This window comes from Cnephaeus nilssonii (genome assembly GCF_951640355.1).
Source record: "Cnephaeus nilssonii genome assembly, chromosome: 6".
Classification (NCBI taxonomy): domain Eukaryota; kingdom Metazoa; phylum Chordata; class Mammalia; order Chiroptera; family Vespertilionidae; genus Cnephaeus; species Cnephaeus nilssonii.
In genome coordinates this window covers 5,113,735-5,134,884 of record NC_137077.1, presented here as the reverse complement: position 1 = coordinate 5,134,884, position 21,150 = coordinate 5,113,735, and the positions used below count along the sequence as shown (strand labels likewise).

General features: G+C 54.6%; 1 protein-coding gene across 1 annotated transcript in view; it reads left to right on the top strand.

Annotated features, from left to right (window-relative positions):
* The window catches only part of FAM83F (family with sequence similarity 83 member F), a 30,364-nt gene extending 9,478 nt beyond the window's left edge, over nucleotides 1-20,886 (top strand). The window contains exons 2-5 of the mRNA XM_079775944.1: nucleotides 11,633-11,800; nucleotides 12,321-12,442; nucleotides 13,489-14,171; nucleotides 19,604-20,886. Coding sequence (XP_079632070.1) covers nucleotides 11,633-11,800; nucleotides 12,321-12,442; nucleotides 13,489-14,171; nucleotides 19,604-19,653 — 1,023 coding nt within the window. The 3' untranslated portion in view covers nucleotides 19,654-20,886. The remainder of the gene's footprint in view (nucleotides 1-11,632; nucleotides 11,801-12,320; nucleotides 12,443-13,488; nucleotides 14,172-19,603) is intronic.
* The last annotated feature ends 264 nt before the right edge of the window (nucleotides 20,887-21,150 follow it).

The following is a 21,150-nucleotide window of genomic DNA, read 5'->3' as shown; positions in this document are numbered from 1 at the left end:
GGGTACGGGTGTGAGGGGTGACGGCCGCCTAGGGTCAGATCCACAGGGAATGAGCGCCAGTGGTGACACAGGGAGGCGTGACCGCGGGGCCTGACACAGAGCCCTGCGCTGAGGGCGCGTGCCAAGGTCTGGGAGAGGGAGCGGCCTGGCTGGGCAGAACCGGGCTCCCGCGGCTGCCAGTGCGGCGAGGGAGCCTGGTGCTTAATGATGTCTCATTAGTGAGCCTGAAACTGTGTAACATGGCTACAGACAGCTGGGAAGCCTCAGCTGACAAAGCACAGATGCCCCGCTGGTGGGATGGGGGCAGCCTGGCCTCCAAACAGAATAGGACCCAGGGGTCTTGGCCCCGCCCTCTGGATGGCCCAGGGCCCTGGTCCCCGCCGCTCCCTCAGCTCCCCAGGGGAGGACCCCTCTGCAGAGGGAGTCTGTTTGGAGCAGTTACTGCCAGTCAGGCCCTGTGCAGGCAGGAAGGACGTGCAGGAGGGAAGGACAGGCCTCTGTCCTTCACACACACCCCTCAGCCAAGTGCTCAGACACAGGCCTGAGCCGACCAGCATCCTGGGGAGGGCACACACCGCCCTGGGGGCCGGGACAGAGCAGGGTCCTGGGACAGCCTCCGGGAAGAGTGGAACGGGAAAGGGCATCCCCATTGCCACAGGGATAGGGTGGTGACGGCAAGAGTTAGGTCATGAGGGCAGAGCCTGCTGGGCGTGTTTGGAGACCTTAGCGTGTTGATTGTCAGGGGGAGGGAGTGTGTTGGACATACACGGAGGGTCTTCAGCCAGGCTGAGGGCTTGATTCTGTGGGCAGTTGGGGGCCAGAGTATTTGAGCAAGGGAACATGTTTAGGGCTGTGTTGTTGGATCCTCCTGCCCAGAGGAAGCATGATCGGGACTGTGAAGCTAGTACCTCCATCAAGCTGACCCTGCGCACCTACTGTGTGCCAGACACTGCAGGGAAGAAGGGCAGAGCCCGGCCAAGGGGCAGGCATCAGACCAGATCCTGTCTAGGCATCACAGCGTTTCTTTGCATCCTCAACAGAACCATGAGGCAGCCTCACTATTCAGGTGGAATCCAGAGGGGTTCAGTAGCGCCCACAATCCTACCGCCAGGATGGGACTCTGGACTCCACAGTCGCTGTCTCCACTGCCATATGCCCTTGGACTGTGGAGATTTGCCCCCTCCTGGTGCAGACATTGGTGATGCTTCAAATAGGGCCTGCTGCAGCCTTGATGACCAAAGAAAGTGGGTGTACCCCGAGCCCAGCCCCTACCCCAAGAGAAGAATTGTTCCGTCCCCCAGCCCTGCTCCGTGCCAGGGTCCCGGAGCCACCCACCCCCCACCCCCAGGCCATCTCTGCTCTGCTGTAGGTTTGTTTCTTAGCAGGAGCTCCGGCTGCTCAGGGTGCGGGGATAGCCGCCCAGCCTTGCTCCGCCACCAGCACACCATACACTCTTCTTCCCTTAATTGGGCTGCCCTCCCCCTCAATTAGCGCAAGTGTGACCTTCCTGGGAGTGTAGTGTTACCCAGGCTTTAATCAGCACCCCAGGCTGGGCCTGCTGAGCGCGGCATTGAGCAAAAGGAAAACATCTCCACCTTGATGTCTGCACGGGGCGGAGCTCTGAGCTCTGCCTGTGGATCCCCCCTCACACACACCCCAGCTCTGCGCCCCCACACTGGCTGCTTCCTCCGCTCCAGCCTCTCCTCTGAAGGGACGGCCTTTGTTCTGGTTCCCTCTCTGAGGAGAGAGGAGGCCTTGGCATTTGCCCGCTGCTCCTCACGGGCCCCGCGCTGTGCTCCGTGTGCCTCCCGCACCGTCTCACTCAGAACTCAGTGAACGCGTCACCTCCCCATTTTACAATGAAGAAACGGAGGCTGAGGTTGAGTGACTCGCTCCGGGCCACACCAGCAGGAAGATTTTCTGCTTCCAGAGGGTATATTCTCTCCCAAACACCAGTGGTTCAGCAAAGTGTTACCAGCCAGACAGGGAGACCTCGGGCCTTGTCTTCTTAAAGGAAAAGATTCAATCAAGAGATAAAGTGCAGCAAACAAGCAAGAATGTATTGGCTGCAGCAAAAGCCCCCTCAGGACAGCACAGAAGAGGCAACAGGAGAGCCCAGGCTGGGCTGCTGTGGCCCCCTGGGAAGTCAGAGAAAAGGGGCCTTGGAGACAGGTCGGGGGTTAGCCCGACACGAGCCGCTGCTGCCCATTGCTCCCCTGGTTGCAAGCTTTGTGGGGTCCCTCAGAGCCTGGGAGATGCACACCTGTGGGGGAAGAAAAGGGGGCAGGGGAAGGTGCTCCCCAGAGGGCCCTCCCCCCACTCAGGGTTTTTCTCTCTCTCTTGCAGGGGACTCTTAGGGGAGCTCTCAGGGGAGGCCTCTATAGAATATGCATCAGCTCTCCAGGCGTGCTCCTTCCTGGTCTCCGCTGATTGGTTGGCACCCGGGTCATTAGTCAGTGCCCTGGTCCTGAGGCAGCCATGGGGTTGCTGGTCTGGTTTTGCTGCTTTTCTGGGCCTGGAGCTGAAATACAACCGAGGCCTGGATGTTATCTTTAGGGAGGAAAGGTGTGGGGGTCTAACTGCATGGCCAGCGATATGAAAGGTCAGGGGGTCGAAGCCACAGGACCAGTGATATGCTAGGGAGGAAAGGTTACCCCGGGGGCGAGGTCCTGGTTTTCCTAGTTTTGCTTGTTGCTTAGGCGCTCAGGGCTTTCCGCCCTGCTGACCCGTATCTGGCCCATCGTCCTTGCTCTGCTCGTGTCGGTCTAACTGCCTTGCACAAAAGTCTGATCCATCCACCACCTGCATTCGGAGCACCTGAGGGGATGATGCTATCAACGTGCACTTTCACGGGCCTGCAGAATCCCATTCAGCAGGCACACCCCCACCCCAGGGGAGTCTTCACACGCTGACCTATAAGGATATCTGTAGCCCCTGACCCCTCTTTGGGGAGCTCAGAGAAGGACATTCCACAGTTGGAGAGGCTGCCCGGCCGGCCCAGCACTACCCTCCATGGGAACAGGAAGGCCTGCTCTCTGGTCCCAGACAAACTGACTCCCTGGGCTGCCAGGCAGATGGCTGCTCCGGGAGGCAGAAGCTTGACCAGTTTGCCCAGGTGCTGCCCTCCCTGCCCCGAGGGACCGTAGGGTTGAAGGTGTGGAGTTGGCACCCCTCACCTGTAGCAAGTGAACTTAATGGGCCCTCGTGACTGCAGAGCTTCTCCTGGGACGTCCGGACATGATCTCACCTGAACCGCCCAGCAGGCATGGGAAGTGAGCAGGGTGAGCATGGGGAGGGGGGTGTCAGAGTCGGTCCCCAGGCTCACATGAGTCATCAGAGGGAAAGCAGGAGCAGGGACATGCCTCGGTAGGCTCCCTTTCTTTCCACCCTGCGAAGAAGTGACCGTGCCAGCACAGCCCTGCGATGAGCAGGCTGGGCCTATGACCTCTTGCTTTTTCCCACCACAGATCTGAGTGAGAAAGGGGTGGGTCTTTGCCAGAACAGCTACCACCCCCACCCTAGTACCGAGAGCTCTGCATCTGCAGAGCTGGGCAAACCAGTGAGGGAGAGGGTGGTCGAGTCCAGTTCTACCAGTGCATCTTGGTTTTGTCTGACCAGAGGTGGCCTGGGGTCCTAGCCAGAGTAGACCTGTACCCAGAGCCTGCAGTGACCACATCATCCGGGGGTGATAGCTCAGGACTCGTGCCAGACGCCTAGCTTTAGGCCTACCTCTGCCAAGACCCAGGTGGACAACTTAACCTCCAGGGTAGGCTCTAGCTAAGCTTCCTCCTAGCTCGGAGGAAATGTCCTTCTGGAATGTTCTTCAGTGCAGGGGCCAAGTGCAGAGGGGCAGCCTTCAGGCGGGCACAGCCCATGCTCCGCAGACTGGCTTGCGTCCATCACAGAGAGGACGGCATCCTTTTGTAGTTTGCACAAAGGTGCTTGCTCCATGGGCTAGTGGCAACCCTGCCTCCTGCCTCCCGTCCTTGGTGTGGACTTCTGCCCCGAGGTTAAGTGCTGTCCTCACTCATGGGCTGGCTGCTCCTTCAGCATCTTGGGTGGATGGAGCAGAGCGGAGAGACCAGGTCTCAGAGCTGTGGGCTCAGGCAGCAGTCCCTTCTCTGCGGCCTTGAGGAAGAACTGAACTCTGCCTTCAGCAAGACAATCCAACCAGGAACTTTGCTCAGCATTCTTTTTTCTCTCCACCCCAGTGCCCTGTCATTATTGAAATAAAAGAGATAACTACAAAGCTACACCCATCCCCACAAATACAACAATAAACATGAAACAGCCTCCATTCAGACATTCATTCCACAAACATGGAGAACTGACTTGGTGAGATGTCCCCTGAGGGTAGAGATTCTGAGAGAAATCATGATCCCTGCCATCCAGGAGCCCGCAGCCAGAAAGGGACAGAGCCATTCGGCAGATGTAACAATAAAATGTCAAGGAACTCTGTTACTTGCCTGGCATACAGTGTGGGCAGGATGCAAGGAGCAGTGAACACTGTTGGGTGGGGAGAAGTTCCGGAAGTCCTCGGCTGAGTCTTGAGAGATGCATGGATGTTGCACAGGGTGTGGAAGGGGAGGAACAAGGCCCTAAACTGTCTGATGTGTGTGGTGATTCTCAAGAGATGTCGGTGGCGCCGAAACCGGTTTGGCTCAGTGGATAGAGCGTCGGCCTGTGGACTGAAAGGTCCCAGGTTCGATTCCGGTCAAGGGCATGTACCTTGGTTGCGGGCACATCCCCAGTGGGGGGTGTGCAGGAGGCAGCTGGTCGGATATTTCTCTCTCATCAATGTTTCTAGCTCTCTGTCCCTCTCCCTTCCTCTCTGTGAAAACAGCAATAAAACATATTTAAAGAAAAAGAAAAAAAAAAGACTGCAACCTTTAAAAAAAAAAGAGAGAGATGTCGGTGGGGGTGGCGGGGGTGAGATGCTGGGATTTTTGCCCCCAGGAAATATTTATTCATGTCTACAGACATTTTTTTTTTTTTGGTTGCACCACACTGGCATGCTCCTAAATAAACATCCTGCAATGCACAGAACAGCCCCCACAACAGGAGGCCCCAAGAGGTCAGTATTGCCAAGAAGTGGTGTGTGAGGGTAATTGTAGGTCGTTCTACACGGCTGAAGAGAAGGGCAGAGGTGAAACGGCACGATGAGGCTGGGGGGGTTGCGGGGGGCTTTCAAATGCCAAGTTAAGGGTTTGGACCGCTCTTGATTCGGGAGGATCACTGCTGTGGTGAATGACTTGGAGCGCAGAGACGGAGTAGGAAGGGGATACTGGTGAGGGAGCTATTCCAGGGGTTCAGCCTGAGCTCGGGCAGCAGTCCAGGGGGAACAGGAAGGAGTGGAGCCAGAGAAGCAGCCGGAGCAGGTGGGACCTGCTAGGCTCGATGACGGATTGGATTTGGTCAGTGGGGAGAAGAAGGAAGAGGCCAGTGGATGTGGGTAGCGGACAGGATGTTGATTTTGGAGAGGCGGGGGCGGGAGGCGGTGGCGGCCGGTGAGCAGGCTCTGAGGTCTAGTCGGGGTCATCTAATACACCAGGGGTGCCCATCGCCAGCTGTCTTGAGCCAAGGAGTGCACTGGGGAAGGTGGAGTCCTTCTCCTTATTATCTGGTGGTAATTACGGAGTGCAGAAAGAGAACCTGAAAAGCTGGCAGTTTAATTAATGGTGAATGACAGGTAGAGGGGGATTCTGAGGCTCCCTGGGCCCCCCTCCCCCTCCCCCTCCTCACTGCAGCAGGATATCAAAGCAGGAGACCTGCCGCTAAGCAAACACCCGATGAGAAGTCTTACAGCATCAGAGCCTCCTTGCCAGCGCCCGCCACAGCTTCCAAAGACTCCTGCCACCTGGAATTAACCTCTCTCCTCCGCGCCGGCGCCGCACATCGTGGGTACCCGCTAAAGGACACCGCGGGCCTGCCCAGAGGCGGGGTGGCTGTTCTCTCCCGATGAAATCTGTCTCCCCCGGTTCTGAGCCTGTGACGTCCTTCTTTTAAAACCCGATTTGGCACTGACCCCATGAGTCTTGAAGTCCAGTTTGGTGCAGAGGGTCACGTGGCGCATTAAACACCCGGGCAGAGGGAGGGGGAGCTGGTTTTCCTGGGCCTGGTGCTGTGGCGCTGGATGCCACGGGGGGCCTGGGAGACCCAAGTGGAGGGTAATTATCACTTCTCCTCCACAACGAGATTGCCGAGATTGCCGGAGTCGGCGAGTCAGCGAGCAATTGATTTTTTTCCTACTACAGCTATTTCACTGTTTAATTGGTAGTGACACAGATGGCTGGCGCGCACCAGGGGGCCACAGACCAAGCCCGAAAACAGGGCCCTCGGATTTTCTCTCCCTCCAATTTGTGATCCCATCCCATCACAGCCTTCGCGGGTGGGGGCAGGGCAGCCGGCTTCCTGCCTGCTCTTTCCATCACAAAACAAAAGCCGCAGTGTGAACCAGAAGCGCCTCCCTGAGCCAGTCAAGCCATCCCCAGCCACAGACTGAGAGTCCACTTTAAGCTGGACACTGTGGAGAGTTTTGAAATGAGCAACTGATGGACTCTGGCCTCAGACAGCACTGGGGCGCTCAGACATCAGGAGCCCTCCCAGACGGTGGGAAGCCGTGTTCTGACGGGAGGAGGCCAGAAGTGTCATGTTAAAACCCTCTGTAGTTAAGCCCAGCCCCACCGCCATACCCACCCCGAACTGTTCCAGGCCAGCTGTTTGTTCCGGATCTCAAATACAGCGCTGATTGAGAGCCACAGTTCGTGGTGCACGGCCATCATCAGTCCATGGAGGACCCCTCCCTCTTCTTTTACGTTCTCCTTCCCTCCCGTTCCTTTTTCCTTCCCTAGCAGCCACCCTTAGGTATTTAGCTTATGTCCTTGGCCATGTCTGTATCCTTGAAAAACACGCTGTGTTCTTTTATTTGCGCTGGTATTAGGCTATAGATCTTGTCCTCTAACATTTTAAATCAAACTCTCTGTTTTAAAGATACCAAGTTCTATGTGCAGAACTAGTTCATTGCTTCTGTCTGCTGCGCTGTTGTGTACATTCCTGACATTGTACATACCTGGTATCTATTCTTCTAGAAATTCACATTAAGTTGTTGCCAACTCTTTGCTATCCTAAAGAAAGCTGCAGTGAGCATCCTTGTCCCTGTCCCCTTACTGACCTGTGCAAAGGCCCAGGAGGTTCCCTGGGTGCTGGCTGCCGTTAGACACATCCTTAAGTCCGCTAAGCTCCATGCCTCGCTCCTGGGAGTAGCTGCACCAGTGCTCCCTCCCACCATTTCTTTGCTTTAATCTGAATTCTTCTGATCGCTTTATATACTTATTAGTCATTCAGATATCTCCTCTAGGTATTGCCTATTCATTTCCTTTGCCCATTTTCCTAATTAGTTTCCTGGGTTTTTTTTCTTGCCAGTTTGCAGAGGTCCTGGCCCTAGATGGGTAGCTCAGTTGGTTAGAGCATCTTCCAGATATGCCAAGGTTGCAAGTTCAATCCTGGGTCAGGGCACATACAAGAATCAACCAATGAATGCATAAATAAGTATACAACAAATTGATCTGTATCTCTCTCTATCTATCTCTCTCCCTCCCTCTCCCACTCCTTTTCCCTCTCTCCCTCTCCTTTTCCCTTCCTCTCTCTCTCTAAAATAAAGAAATTAATTAATTAAAAAATTTGTAGGGATCTCTTGTATATTATTAATTCCTTTTGATCACAGACATTGCAGATATCTTCTCCCTGTCACCCTTCAGTCACCTTGGTCTATGGCATCTTCCTTTGAACAAAAAATCCCTAATTTGTGGAGCACGTCTTTTAAATTTTTTATTTGCCTTAAGATTTGTGCTTTTGGAATCTTAAGCAATCCTTTATTACCTATGTCATGAAGATATCTTACTACATATCATCAATTCCTTTATTAGTTTTATCTTTCACATTTAGCTATTTAGCCTATCTGCAGTTCACCTTTATATATAGTGTGAGGTAGGGATCCACTTATTTTTCTCTGTACAGGAAGCCAATTTCCCCAATAGCATCTACTAAACAGCATCCTTTCTCCACCGAGTTGTGATTCTACCTCTATCAGACCTAAGGTTTTGTGCAGGTTTATAGGTACACATGTTTCTGGTCTCTCCATTATATTCCATCAGTCTATTTGTTAGTTCCTTCCTACTTCAGTACCACAATTCTTACTACCATAGCGCTGTAGTGTATCTACTATCTGGTAGGACAAGTGTTCCTTTTAGCTTTTCTTTTTCAAAATTGGCTTAGCTATTATGGATCTTTTTTCTTTCTCACATCTTAGAAGTATTTGGGTTCCTCAAAAAAATGTACTGAACTTTTATTGGGTTTTATTAGCCCTTTGTACGCCATTAAGTGTCCATAGACGCAAGCGGTGGACCTTTCCTACACGCACGCGCGCCCATAGCCGCAAACCTCGCCTATCAACTCTGGTCACCCAGTTTTAAAATCAGACTTGTTAGTGACATCTCTGGGTTTGTAAAAAATATCATGGCAACTTAAACTCGTAAATATCCCAGCGCACATGGAAGAAATGGGGATGGTTTCCATTTTGGACGCATGGCAGTTAACTGGTTAATATGGGAGAATTGGATTTTTAAATATTAAATCAAAATATCCATGATTTATCTCTTCCTTTATTCACTTATTTAAAAAGATGTTTTTAATAGAGTTTTATAAATTTCTTCATAAAGGTATTAATTCCTAAATACTATGTGCTTAAGTTGCAATTTTGAGGGGATCTTATTTTCTTTTTTTTTAGTTGAGTATTTTTGTAAAAGAAGAATGTTGTTGGTTTTTGTAAATTTTTCTTGTACCTGGCAATCTTGCCAAATTCTATTAATTTTAATAGTTTTTCTCTGCATTGTAGGAGGTTTTTCTATAAAAATATATCTCTGAATACTGGTAGTTTTTGTTTCTTCTAATCCTTCTAACTCTTATTTCTTTTCTTGTCATAGTGCATTGGTTAGGACCGCCAATGTTTTGTTAAATAGCAGTGGTGATAGTATTTTTTACTTGCTTGAGACTGAAAGAGATTGCATCTAAAATTTCTAAGTATGCTTCAGGCAGGTGGGTTTTTAGTAGTTAGCCTTTATCAAGTTAAGGTCTCTCCTACTTCTAGTTTTTTTGAGAATTTTATTCACAAATAGGGATCTAGTGTTATCAAATATTTTTTTAAAAACCTATTAAGGTAATGTATGATTTCCCCTCCTTGACACCATAACTGTTATAAATTAAAATGATATATTTTCTGATATTCAATAATTCTTACATTCCTAGGATAAACCTTACTTAATTATGCTATGTTATATTTAATTCACTTTTAATGACTTATCCATGTCATTTTTATTTTTAAATTCATTGATGTATAAATGGTCCTAATATTCTTTTTATCATTTCTTTAAAATTAAGAATTTCTTAAAAAGTAGACATGTCTGTAGTTATTTCTCTTTTTTTCACTCAGTATTTTATTTGCATATCCTCTGTTTTTGTCAGTCTTGCTAGAAATTTGTCTATCTTGCTTAGTCTTTTTAAAAAGTCAGTTTTTTATGTGATGTTTCTAAAATAACTTACAGCTGTCCCATCTTTGTGACCCAGTATGATGCAGTGAAATGAAGACGGTGGAGTTCAAACGAAGACCTGAGTTCAAATCCCTGCTCTGCTACATGCTATGTGGCCTCGGGCACATTTCTTGCCCCTTTGCATTTACGTCCTCATCTGTAGCATGGGGATTACAATCCTCCTCATTGTGAGGATCATATTAGAAACGTTGCTGAAAGCACCTGGAGCATGTGAGACACATTAAGAGTGTTCAGTGCATGTTAATCCCTGTCTTCAGGCCTTTCTGCTGTGCTGTTTGCCTGAAATGCCAGCCCATGTGGCACCTGTGTGCAGATTAGAAAAGGTGCCCCTTCCTCAGGCAGGCACAGTTCCCAGGCACCCCCAGCCCAGGGCCCATGCAGTGCACAGCCTGCAGCCCCAGGCACGGCCGCCCTGCCCACTCCCCTGCTGTTTCCCTCTCTGCCCATTTCTCACGGTGCCCCCCCCCAGCCCCACCCCCCTGCCCATTCTCCTGGTTTCAGCTTCCTCACGGAAGTCTTTCTTGTTCTCCTCTGGCTGAGAGTTATCAATCTCTTTCCTTCCTTCACCCCCTGGCCCCCAACCTGAACTCACATCACATCTCATTTGTGCATCTCTTAAGGCATTGATTTCATCTTACCTCATGTCTTAGTTCTTTTGTGCAAATGTCTTATCATTCCTCCTGGATTAATCCCTTGGAGTTAGGGATTATAGTTTATTTGTCTTTAGATCCTCCTTCTGCTTGGGCAGCTCAGTAAATGTTACTTGTAGAAATGATTGGATGTTAAACGTAGGAGCTAAGAAGAGCCTTAAATAATGTTGTGTAAATGGGGTTGGGGGTGGGGTTCTTTAGAGGCAGGAATCGTGGCAATGCACGTGTGCGAAGGTGATGATAAAAATGACGGTGATGGTATGGAGGGTACCACTTATTGGGCTTCCCATGCACGGGGCACTGTGTTAAGTGCTTTCACAGTTTCTCAGCCCTCCCAACAGCGCTTTGAGATAGGTGTTACTATTAGCTCCATTTTGCTGCCAAGGAAACGAGGGCTCTGACGAGTCAGCAGTGAGTAGGTACCCAGGTGTGGTCTGCCTGACTTGACCAGCAGGTGCCCTCATCCACACAACCACGACCATTTATTGAGGACTCACTCCATTCCAGGCGCTGTGTTTGATGCTTCACAGGCCTTGTCTGTCATCCTAATGGCGAAAGTATGTACAGAGCACCTCTACTTTGCAGATAAGGAGGCTCATCAAGATTAAGCAACTTGCCTAAGGTCACATCAAAGGAAAGGTCACCTAACCAGATCTCTCTGACCCCAAAGCATGCTCTCTCTTCTGCATCGTGTGCACAGTGCTTGGAGCCAACAAGAAAACCCTTGCACTGGAGCTGGGGCTGGGGAGGGAAATAGAGGAAGCGAAGGTCAGAAAAGCATGCCTCAGGCTGCAGACGGCCTGGCCTGCCAGCATGGAAATCAAGGGTCCTCGGCAGTGACCTTGCTGTGAGGATGGAGTGGGATGGCCTGCACACCTGGAGGCCGGGAGTCCGAGCTCGCTGGAGCTCTGCCCAGGTCGGCCCATAGGGAAGCACAGGGCTTTTCCCTTAGCTTTGCCTTAGGGCAGCTGCAGGGAGATCAGAGCGCCTGCAGAGAAAGCGTGTTGGAGCAGGTCTGCGGCTTGTGGAAATGAGTCCATCCCTTGCCTCTCAATGATCACATCTTCTGAGCCTGCTTGTCTCCACGGGGTCCTCAGCCTCCCAGATCTCGCCCATACGGCTTCTGCAGAGCTGCTGGGAAATCCTGAGAGGGGAGAGGTTTGTCAGGGATGGCCTGCACCCTCGGGGGTTCCCAGAGCATCGGGCGCAGAGGTGCTCGACATGGGTGAGGAAGTAAGGAACCCAGGAGAGGGACCGATGGAGATTTTGACTATTGGCCACCAGTCACTCCAGGTCCAGTGGGTCCTCCCTGGGCCTAGGTGTGTCTCTGCAGGTGTGAGGTCACCATGTGCCTCACCAGTGCCCTTCCCCACCCAGGTCATTGCCGTGGTCATGGACCTCTTCACCGATGGCGATATCTTCCAAGACATTGTGGACGCTGCCTCGAAGCGCCGGGTGCCCGTGTACATCATCCTGGATGAGTCGGGCGTGAAGTATTTCCTGGAGATGTGTCGGGGCCTGGAGCTCACGGACTACCGTATTCGGGTGAGTTGCACCACTGCGGGCCGGCCGTGTGAGGACCAGAAACTGAGACAGAGATGGCCTCTGCCTCCTCTCTCTGCCTCCTCTCCAGTTCAGGGGCTCAGACGAACATCACGATCTCAATCCCTTCTGTCTAAAACCTGATCTCGTGAACCGATAACCCAAAATTACACACCAAGCTTAAATTCTATCACAAGACTGCTGGGGCTAAGGAGGCAGCTCTGGCCCAGATCTGGGGTGCTCAGCCTATGGTCCAAGGTCAAAGCTAAGGCCGTGGTTCTCTTCTGGGGAGCTTTGGGCACAGGCAGGAAGCACCCTGAGGTTATCCACACCCAAAGCAAGATTTGCTGACTTCTCCCTGCTGTCTAGTTGGGGTTCTCCTGCAAGGCCATTGGGAGCAGAGCTGAGAGCAGACAGGAGCCAGCAGGCAGGTCCCGTGGACAAGAGCGCCCCTCCTCTGCCCAAGCTCAGAGGCTCGCAGGCCCCAACCTGAGTGACCCTGTCTTTCTTTTCTTCTCCACAGAACATCCGTGTCCGCTCTGTGACGGGCGTTGGCTTCTACATGCCCATGGGGAAGATCAAAGGGACCCTGTCATCAAAGTTCTTAATGGTAGACGGTGACAAAGTAGCCACGGGATCTTACAGGTCAGAGAAGGGCCTGGGAGGCCTCTATTCCTCGTAATAAATGTTCACATTCAGGAATGGGCTGGGCGGGGCCTCCGTGGTCATGGGTGAAAGATGAAACAGAGGGCCGGAGACCATGGGATACCAGGACACAGGCTTTATTGGCGATCACCCTGCCAGCCGCCTTCCAGGGGGGAAAGAGAGAGAGAGAGAGAGAGAGAGAGCAAGAGAGAGAGAGATTGAGCTTGCCGGGGTGAGAGTGCCTTTTAAGGGGAGGAAAAGAGGGGACGGGGCTTAGGGCACTCAGCACACGCTGATTGGTGGTTTCATGTAAGGCACATTATTAGGCACCTAGGGATTTAGGAATTGGGGGCTTAGGGTATATGGCAGGTGCTGATTGGTGGTTCAATGTACAGTCCATATAAGGTGTTCAGGAATGTCCGGCTGCAGGTGGAGTTTACGTCATACTCCATCCATCAGTTGGGGGAAGGGAGGATCTATCACCCCCGAATTCTGAGGCTGAAGTAGATTATCAGGAACGTGAGAGACTATGTCTGTGCGAGGCTCTGCCCTCCGCGTGAATTACAGCCTAGCTGCCAGAAAGAAACCGGGGTACCGAAACCAGTCACAAACGACCTGCGTCCTCTTGCACAGCTCAAGCGGGGCTTTCGCAGACTCGGTGCTTTGAAAAGTCACAGGAGAACCAACAAGGAATGGAGTGATATTAGGAAGAGTAGCAGCTCCAGTGACCGCTTACTAAACGTGTGCGCTGTGGCCGCCACTGCGCTGGATACTGGATACACGTTTCCTCACTGGAGCCTCCCAACAGCTCTGTGACGGTGCACCCCGTGAGCCCCGTTTTACACAGGGTGGAAACCAGGACGGAACCCAGGCCCGGCTTCTCACCCCCTTGCCTGGCACCCACTGCCTGCTTTCTGCACTTGAGGCCAAGACCGGGGCAAAAAGGGAGACTTGGGTCAGTGGAGGGACAGGATCCCAGCACGAAGGCAGGGCGAGGTCACTGGCCTGGGCACATGTGTCTTGCTTTTCCGTCCCCACATTCCCAGGTTCACCTGGAGCTCCTCTTACGTGGACAGGAACCTCCTCCTCCTCCTGACGGGGCAGAACGTGGAGCCCTTCGACGTGGAGTTCCGGGAACTGTACGCCATCTCCGAGGAGGTGAGCTTGTACCAGCAGCTGGGCCTGGCAGGAGGGGCCGGCATCTTCGGCCCTTACTCCTCCACCGTGGCTCGCAAGCTCATCAACCCCAAGTACGCCCTGGTGTCCGGGAGCCGCCACCCGCCGGGCGAGATGATGCGCTGGGCTGCCCGGCAGCAGCGGGAGGCCGGCGGCAACCCCGAGGGGCAGGAGGAGGGCAGCAGAGGCGGCGAGTCAGCCCAGCGCCTGGAGAACTTCCTGAACGACCTGGTCACGCTGGAGCAGGTGCTGCCCCCCGTGGAGCCCGTGCCCTCGGGAGAGCTGAGTCGGAAGGTTGGCAGGGTGGTCTCTCCCCTGCACGTGGACCTAAAGGCCCGGGAGGCTCTTGCCCGGAATGGCAAGGGCGAAGCACTCAACGGGGACGCCGCCCAGGCCAAGGAGGGCAAGCGCTTGAGCTACAGGCTCTTCAGCCGCCGGGCCAAGAGGCCCGCAGCGCCCAACGGCATGGCCAGCTCCCTCTCCACGGAGAACTTTGCCGAAGTGGAGTTTAAGGGGAAGAGGCCCAACGACGGCTCCGGTGCCAACGCCTCAGGTGAGCCCTCCCATTCGGCCCAGGGCTCCCCAGCCTCTGGCCCATATCGGGGAGCATAGACTTGGACCTGCAGAAAGGCAGCGTGCTGGCATGGAGAGAGCCCTGGTCTGGGTCAGACCGTCCTCATTTCCCTCTGCCCTTGCTTTCATCCAGCTCGTGGTCCGGGCCAGCCACTGCAGGTCTGCGTCTCCGCTCCCTCTTCTCTGACGGGGAGCATGATGCTTGCCTTGCCCAGCTGTTCTGAGGATATAAGGTGCCCAGAACAGTGCCGGGCGTGGGGGAGGCTGAGTGCGGCTATTGCTGCTACTAGAGGCGAAGAAGGTTTCTCCTTTGTAGATGAAGCCACGGAGCCGCAGCGCAGCCGAGTGGCCGGGCTAAGGCTCGACCCTGCCTCTGAGTCTAGGGCTCCATCTAGCAAAGCTTGTTCCTTGTCAGCAGGATCTAACCTGGACAAACACCCCCCAGCCTCACCTGCGCCCCACCAACGCCCTGACCCACTTTCCTCATTTCTGCTATAAAGTGGTTTGACTGGGTTCCTCCCTGTGCTTATCTGATAAGCGGTGTTTGCCGGGCTGCTTACCAATGGGAGAGATGGTTCCTGATGGTGATATCCTTCTGGCTGTCTCACTGGGATCCCCTAGCACAGTGATGGGCACCTTTTGAGCTTGGTGTGTCAAACTTCGCCAAAAAACTGAGCATAACTCGGGTAGTGTGTCACTTTGAGGAAAAAACATTATTTCGCAAATGTTTCATCCTCGGCATGTGGCCGCCTCAGCGGCTGCATGTCATCAGAAATGGCTACGCGTGTCAGTGCTGACACGCGTGTCATAGGTTCGCCATCACTGCCCTAGAGCAAGCAAGTCAAACTCAAAGGCTCACACGGGCCAAGTAAACAAGGTTTCCGTGTATGTGGGCCGCAAAAAAACAAAAGCTTCAATTTTCATAGAAACTTAGGTTTATTTCGATAGAGACATGCTGAAAACAAAGGGCTGAAATAAATGAATCATCATTAACATAAAATAATAGAACATTTTAATAAAAATTAATATTTTTTTCTTGAACATTAACTTACCAGACACTGAATAGCTGCACAAATGAATAAGCGTAACGCAAATAAACCTATTTTTTTTGTTGTTCTCCGGAAGCGAAATATTTCCTGTTGCGCACACCAAACAAGTCAGTCCAAGACTAATGACATGGCCATCGGCTGCTAAAATATTTGCTGCTGGTATTAGTGGGGAGAAATGGTGCGCCTGCGCATAAGGTGCGTTAGGCGAATAAGGGAAATGAATGCAACACGATTATAGTAATCAGTCATTAGCGAACGCTGTAGTTCATTATTAATAATTATGTATAACGGGATATTGTAAACATTAAGTTATGAAATGTTTATTAAAACGTTTCTTACATACCGTTTTATTGGCTGGGCCGCATGCAGCCACGAGTTTGACATGCTCGCCCTAGAGGACCTGGCCTTATCTCTTTCTCTGGAGCAGTTTCCAGTGTGGCCTCTCCAGAGGCTGGTGGTGAGGCCAGGGCTGCTGCTGGTGCCTTTGCTCGTGTCAGCATCTCGGAACCGAAAAGGTTTCCGTGTGGGGATTTCTCCCTCGGTGGCTCTGGGGCCTTGCCGCAGTGACTGGCTCCCTGGCCTGCCAGGGAGTGACGGCAGGGCCTGAGTCTGGCCCTGGGCAGGCTGAGCACGCTCAGGACCCCTGCATCGCCCACAGCCCCAGCTTTGACCTGATAGTGAGTGGCCTGAGTGCAAGGATCTTCCCCTCCGCTCATCCCACAGCCCTGCTACCGAGCCTGACGTACTCTGCTCCTAAAGTGAGGCCGGGCCTGGAGTCTCGGTGAATGGGGCCCAGCGGGAGCACCATGCTGCACCACCGTTTGGCCCGGGAGCGTTTACTGAGCACCTCCATGTGCTAGGTCCGTCCCTAGGTGCTTCCTCTCTCTCTGGCCCCCACAACAACCTGGAAGCTTGGAGAGGTGACTTTAGTGGCCCCTAGCACAGGGGGACTGGGGCCAGGACTCACACCCAGGCCAGGACCCAGCTTCTGCCAGGGGACGGGGTGACTAGCCTAGTCCCATTTCCCCTCGGCTCCCTGGTTCCCCCAACACCAGATGCTGCTGCTGCTTTGCACCTCTTGTTTGGAGGCAGGGTTGCCATGGTGAACACCTGGCAGGGAAGGGAGGGGGAGGGCTGAGCCCAGCCGCAAAAGGGGCCATTTCCCAAGTCCTGACGGAGGTGAAGTGGAAGCTTTCTCTTCCTTCAGCCCCTCACCCTGAGGTGCTGTTTCCATAGAAACGGAAGGCCCATTGTCTTGTCCCTTCTTGCTGCCTTTCCCGAGTCTCTCAGCATCGGGTTCCCTGCTTAAATGACTTGGGCAGTCTTTGCTCAGTCACACCACTCACAGGGTGCCCAGGAGCCAGCCAAGCAGCCCTGGACTGTGCCCTGGGGAAGCCCCTCTCCCCCGGGCCGGGCACCCAGAGAGAGCGCGACACCCAAAGAGATGGTGAGAGAGAGGACAGCAAACTCGAGAGTCACAAGGAGGGGTGCCCAGCAAGATCACTCTATTCCTCTCCATTCTTTAGAAGGAACACGGAGTGGCCTCGTCCAGCACAGCCTCGGCCCACCTGGTGGGCATCCAGTCCCTGAGGGCCTGAAATTCAAGTCCCTAACGAGACTTTCTCTCCCTGCTGCTTTCCTCCCTCAAAGTCCGGGCTGTGTGAGTGCCTCCTCTCAGTCACTAGGAAGCTGGGTCTCTAGGACTCTGTGCCAGAGGGTGAGGGTCCTGACAGCACGGAGACCCCCGAGGTTGGCACTGGTAACCCCGGTGCACTTGGGACTGTCAGCTGCTCCCTTAGGGCCCCCACCCAGGGAAAGGCTCCTTGTCCTGCAGTGAACGTTCAGACCATCATCACAGCAGCCAGCACGGACCTCAGCTCCCGCTCCCCATGCCTTGCTCCCCACCCTCTGGACATTCCCTTTCACCTCCCAGGGCCCTTTCCTGGTCAAGAAGAGCCAGGGTGAGCTGGGGAGGGGTTCCAAGGTCGCTTTGAGCTCTGATTCTGACTCTGTCCTTCCCGTCTCTGCTGCCCTCGTTGCAAGGGAGAGCTGGGCTGGTGACAGAGGGAGAGCCGGGCAGGTGACAGGGCGGGAGAAGGAGAGAGGAACAGAAAAGCTAGGTGCTGACAGCCTGTGAAAGTGATGCAAACCCCAGTGCGGGCCTTGGGAGGACCTTCAGAATCCCTTCCTTTAGGGCTGCCGGTCAGCAGGCGGCCACCGGTGGTTTGAAGGCTCACGGCTCCCTCTACTGGCGAAGCTGCGCACCTTTTCCTTCCGGTTTTTCTCTTGGCTGAGACCTTGCTCCTGCGCTAATTCAGGAATGACCCTGAATTGCACCTTTGCCCACAATTCAGGGTCATTCCTGAGGCCCATGGGTCCTGACCCCAGCCGGTGTTTAAACTGCAGTGTCGTGTTGTGAGCCTGGGCATCGTCACCACTGAGGTCCCGGGCACACAGCACAGGTGAAGGGAGCGGAGGGAGCCTCCTTCAAGGCACTGATCCCACTAGAGAAGAGGCAGGATCCTTCTTCTCATGGCAGAGGGCACAGTCCTCCCGCCATTCTGGTTGCTCTTGGGCCTCGGCAGGGCTTTGTCACCATCTAGGTGGTGAGGTGAGTGTAGAGGGCACATATGTCCCCATCTGTTGATGCCATTCGTTTTTGTGAGTGTTTTGGTGGTGGTTTTGTTTTTATCCTCACATGACATAGAGCAAGGGAGAGAAATATCAGTGTGAGAGAGAAACATTGATCGGTTGCCTCCTGCGCACTCCCCGATCAGGGATCAAACCTACAACCTAAGTATGTGCCCTGACTGGGAATGGAACCTGCAACCTTTTGGTGTGTGGGACCATGCTCCAACCAGCGGAGCCACCTGGCCAGGGCTGCCTGGTCATTCACTTAGCGCATAACGAATGTCCGTCTCTGCAAAGCCTGCTCTGGGCCGGGCCTTGTTCTCCGTTCCTGGGGCAGCCGGGAACACAGCGAGCAAAGTCCCGCTCTGATAGAGTGGACACCATGCTGCAGAGAGAGGGCGGGGCGGCGAGGGCCCTTTGAGGAAGGGACATTTGAGCAGAGACTTGAATGGAGGGAGGGAGAGAGCCAGGTGGACATCCAGGGGAAGAACCTTCCAGAAAAGGGGATGTGGAGCCCTGAGACCTGAAGGAAGGTGAAGCCTCTGGCCCTCGTCCTGCTGTCCATGTCGGTGCAGTGCCCCCGCCCTCCTCTCCCCCCGCCCCAGCTGTCCCCCTCCCGCCCTGACTTCATGCTGCCTCCTCCCACTTCCACCCCAATCTCAGTCTCACTCAGTGTGACCTCCCTTTGAAGTCTGACTTTCTCTCATCAGCCTCCTCCGGGCATCCATGCCACAGATTCTCTATAAAAATAAAATGGGGCTGTTGATGATTCTTCCCCATTAACCGGAGCAGGTCTGATTTGCCTCGGAGTCTTGCCGAGCACCGGCGTGCGGTGGGCTCCCCATCCCTGTGCGCTGAGGGAGCTATGGAACGTAAAGAATTTTCCTCAAACGGTGTCTCTGTCAGAGGCATGACAATGAATTCCGGGTATAAAGGGTCTCCCCAGGCTCTCATCCAGCCTCTCGGCATGAGCATGAGTGTGCGGATCCCTGCCCTCCCCGGGGGCAGCTGGGGCGCGTGCAGGCTCCTCTGACACCCCTGCCCATCCCACTCCCAGTCCGGGGCTTATTCCACTCACCTGCCTCCAAAACGCCGCCGCCTCCGGGGAGGACCGTGGCACCTGCTCAGTAGGCCAAGCAAATAAAAGGAGCCACGAGGAGGAGAAGTGGGGACGGACGTGTCCACCTTGCTGAGGACGTGTCCACCTTGTCCTCTTCCAACCTAGGCAGCCTTCATGGCGGAGGGGGCTACGCCTGGATTTGGAAAATCAGGTTCTGGAGCCGACAGGCTCTGGGCTGACAGCAGCTTCTCAGAGCGCGGCTGCCGTGAGGAGGAGCTGCGAGGATGGCTGTGGCTATGCCTTGTGGCCTCTGAGGCTGCATCCGGTATTAGCTGCAGGTGAACCGCCTCCTAACAAGACTTTCCGGCATTGATTATAGCTGTTGGTTTGGGGTCTACATCCTCCCCCCTGCCCCCCTGAGATCAGAAGAGGGCAGATCCCTCGATGGCCCGACCCGTGGCGGTCTTGCCGAGGCGGCCATGACGGGGAGACTCTTTCCTTTTGCTTCCCTAGGTCCCTACTGCCCTGCTTCCAGGTCCCCACTTTGGGAGAGAGACGGTGACCCAGCCCCAAACCTGAGGTGTGGGCGGTGCACCCAGGAGAGGCGCTGGAGGCGAGTCCACTGAGCCCTTCACTCACCTCCTTTCCTGCCTGTGACCCTTGTCTCCGCAGGTAAATCAAGTCCCAGTCCTGCCAAGTCCAGCAATTGCGTGATTTCCTGAGCCGCGGGCCAGTGGTGGGCAGGACCTGGATGCCCCGCCGCCCCGTCCTGTGGCGAACACAGGTCAAACCCTGCACCAGTTTGCACATCGGACCCCGACTGTCCTGCCCAGCAGCCTCCATCCTGGCCTCAGGGACCCTGCACCCCAGATGTGAGGATCTGCCACCTCTCGAGGCGGCCACGCGCCTCCACACGACTAGGGGTGTCTGGGCAGGGGGCGCTCTTCCTTGTTTACATGAAGTGGAAGCTTGACTAGTGTCCTCTCTCCTTTGTGCCCGACACCCTCCCGCCATGAGGCCCGCCTCGCCCTGCAGGCCCCAGAGGGGCGAGCCCGTACCTTTCTCCCTTAATGTGGTAGGGCCTCCCGGGCAGCCCCCGCCCCTGACTTCTCCTCTCCTGGGCGTCCTGGTGCTTTTGGTCCCCCAACAGGTTGGATGGAGTAAAAGGGAAGAAGACGGGCCTTCGAACTGAAGGCAGAGGAGACTAGGTCAGCTGGGACGCCGGCTAACGTGGCCTCCCGGGGTCCCTGCGGCTCCTGCACTAGACTCTGCGCCATCTGGGAGCTCTCTGCCCCGAGGGGTCCAGACCTCCTTGGCCGTTGCCTGCTGTGAGCCGTGACGGGGTCTTGTAGTGCCTTCACCTGGGGCCACGCCCTCCCCTTAATGTGCCTTTATTGGGACCCAAAGCTTGGCCAAACAGTAGATTCTGGTGGCCTGGGAGGCTGGCAGGAGCGCCAGCCCTTTCCCCGCCCCCGAGATGGCCCTTCACCCCCTTCACCAGCCAGGACTTGGGTTCCTTGTCTGGTTCCATCTCAGCCAAAGACCAGCCTTAGCTCCTGCCGAAAGGCAGACGGTTTAGGGCCCTCGGCCTCTCCAAAGGGCCTAATTACCATGATGCCTAGAACCGCACTCTACCCTCACCCCACTGTGCGACGGGGGTCCGAGGAGAGAGTTTGCTGATGCACACTGGACAAATTGCCAAACTGCAGGCTCTGCGAGCGGCCCCCCACCCCCACCCTGGCCGGTGCTGGGGGTCAGAGCCAGCGCTGTGAACCCTGAATGCACCAGGCCTCTCACTTTGAACCAAACTCGTGTCCAGTGTCTTTCCTTCTGCAAAACCCCGGGGGCACCAGCAGCACCGGGGAGGGCCCAGGTGCCTGTGCGGAGGCTGGTGTGAGGCCCGCCCGGCTGTGCTGAGGTGAGCGGGTGTCCTCTGAGGAGCGGGAAGTGGCCAGCACAGGGCAGTCACTGGAGAAGAACCTCGGGGAGGGGCGGGTGGTGGTGTGTGTGCCGGGGGCGAGCCTGGTTCCCAGGGCTCCTCTGTTCATCCTGAGCTCGGACCCCGACCCTCCTCCCTGAGCTTTTGTGAGGATTAAACACTTTCCGGGAAGTGCTTTCTCATGCACCAAAGCCTGGCAACGTGGCACGTGCTCGTTCTGGAAGGGCAGGCAGGCAGGGAGGGACGGTGTGGGACACAGGTGGGTACAGACCAACGGGGG